This window comes from Silurus meridionalis, chromosome 10 (genome assembly GCF_014805685.1).
Source record: "Silurus meridionalis isolate SWU-2019-XX chromosome 10, ASM1480568v1, whole genome shotgun sequence".
NCBI lineage: Eukaryota > Metazoa > Chordata > Actinopteri > Siluriformes > Siluridae > Silurus > Silurus meridionalis.
The window spans coordinates 25,290,101-25,290,793 of record NC_060893.1 but is presented as its reverse complement, the minus strand read 5'-3'; the positions used below and the strand labels follow the sequence as shown (position 1 = coordinate 25,290,793).

General features: G+C 44.4%; 1 protein-coding gene across 1 annotated transcript in view; it reads left to right on the top strand.

Annotated features, from left to right (window-relative positions):
- Positions 1–693, top strand: part of cratb (carnitine O-acetyltransferase b) — a 10,218-nt gene continuing 9,525 nt past the window's right edge. The window contains exon 1 of the mRNA XM_046858732.1: positions 1–412. Within this exon, the coding sequence (XP_046714688.1) occupies positions 365–412 (48 nt within the window). The 5' untranslated portion in view covers positions 1–364. The remainder of the gene's footprint in view (positions 413–693) is intronic.

The following is a 693-nucleotide window of genomic DNA, read 5'->3' as shown; positions in this document are numbered from 1 at the left end:
GGACTTCTTCCTGCTACTTCCCGGACGTGCCGAGGCGCACGAGCTCGGACTGTACAGAAACAACAACAAGCCCGAGCCCATCACAGGACAGAGGGTTTGATCAGATCTGCTCCACTGACCGGAAGTGGATCTTTACTCCTATGGCGTATAAACCCACTTAATGAATCTAATAATCAGAAATAATCATCTGTGTGTGTGTGTGTGTGTGTGTGGAGATAATGCGATGTGTCCCTGTGCGCGCGCCGCCATTCTGCAGCCTGGGTTCACACTGGTGAAACTGGATTATTAGTGAAACTGGTGCACGAGTGAAACTGGATTATTATTGAAACTGGTTTAGTAGTGAGCTGGGATTTGGGCTGCAGTCATGATTCTGGAGACTTTGTCACGAGCCAACTTCGCTTTGCGCTCGAGAGTAAGTAACTAATCTGTCGCTTTCTTTTAGTGAAAAGTGCACGAGATCTTCATAATGCACGACTTTAACTCAGAACATCTCCACCCGTCTTCTGTTCAAAAAAACAAGTGCAGATTAATCAGTGTGTTCATGTGAAGAAGTTCAGTCATGAAGATCAACAGGCCTGGATTAGAGAAGATCCCACAATAATAAAGTCAGATTGTGGTGTTTTAGTGTTTTATTACTGTTTGTGTCTCAAATCCTGAACACCAGGAGAAAACGTGCACCAAATATCAATATCT